Raw genomic sequence first — 675 nt, 5'->3', positions numbered from 1 at the left:
CCTGGATACGGGATGTTTGTCAAGCGATTAAATTTAGCATGCAACTTATTTTCCGCTGATCAAAATACAAGAAAGGGTGATATTGTGCTTAACAGATATCACATCGACATACAACATCCACGTTTAAAGTTGAATTGGTTCGAGTTAATTTATTGTCAAGTTTTTATTATAGTTTTAATATGATTTTATTTTCTGTTGGAGTGATGACAATCGTGAAATATTTTGGGCATACGTGGTGAAGCGTTCAGATATTTTTGGTGATCCATTTAAATTAGCATACGATGGGAAGAGTACTTTGTTCACAGTTGACAAATTACATTTGAAGCCAGTCAGTGAAAAAGCAGATACGGTTCGTTTTAAAAATTGATTCCAGAATTTTATAAATTGTAATTTTTAAATATGAATATTTTTATATTTTAAGGAAAAATTTTCCTTCAAAACTGTTCGAGAAAATGAACCATCAGAGTTCTCTATTCTGATGAAATTCACTGGTCTGGTTCACTTGGACTTCAGGCAGTGTGGAAGCCGGTTTGCTGGACGGGCACTGAAGAGGGTCCAATTCAATTTTTGGTATTATTGGTTTGCCACAACGATCGTTCATCTCCATTATTCGAGTAAATTGCAGGTTTGTGTTTTAATTTATGTGTTTTGAAATGAATTGGAACAATTTCAGAT

The 675-nt window shown here is 33.5% G+C and overlaps 1 protein-coding gene across 1 annotated transcript; it reads left to right on the top strand.

The window, feature by feature from the left end:
- Positions 1-12: 12 nt before the first annotated feature.
- On the top strand, positions 13-625 carry Tsp_15471 (putative protein tag-76; the record flags this gene model as incomplete). The annotated part of the gene is made up of 3 exons (XM_003366616.1): positions 13-143; positions 202-349; positions 422-625. Coding segments are annotated over exons 1-3 (483 nt in total), but the record flags the coding sequence as incomplete, so codon positions are not given.
- Positions 626-675: the final 50 nt, after the last annotated feature.

This window comes from Trichinella spiralis (genome assembly GCF_000181795.1).
Source record: "Trichinella spiralis strain ISS 195 chromosome Unknown Scfld5720, whole genome shotgun sequence".
In the NCBI taxonomy this organism is placed as follows: Eukaryota; Metazoa; Nematoda; class Enoplea; order Trichinellida; family Trichinellidae; genus Trichinella; species Trichinella spiralis.
Note: the sequence above shows the minus strand (reverse complement) of the source record. Positions and strands in the feature narration are given on the sequence as shown.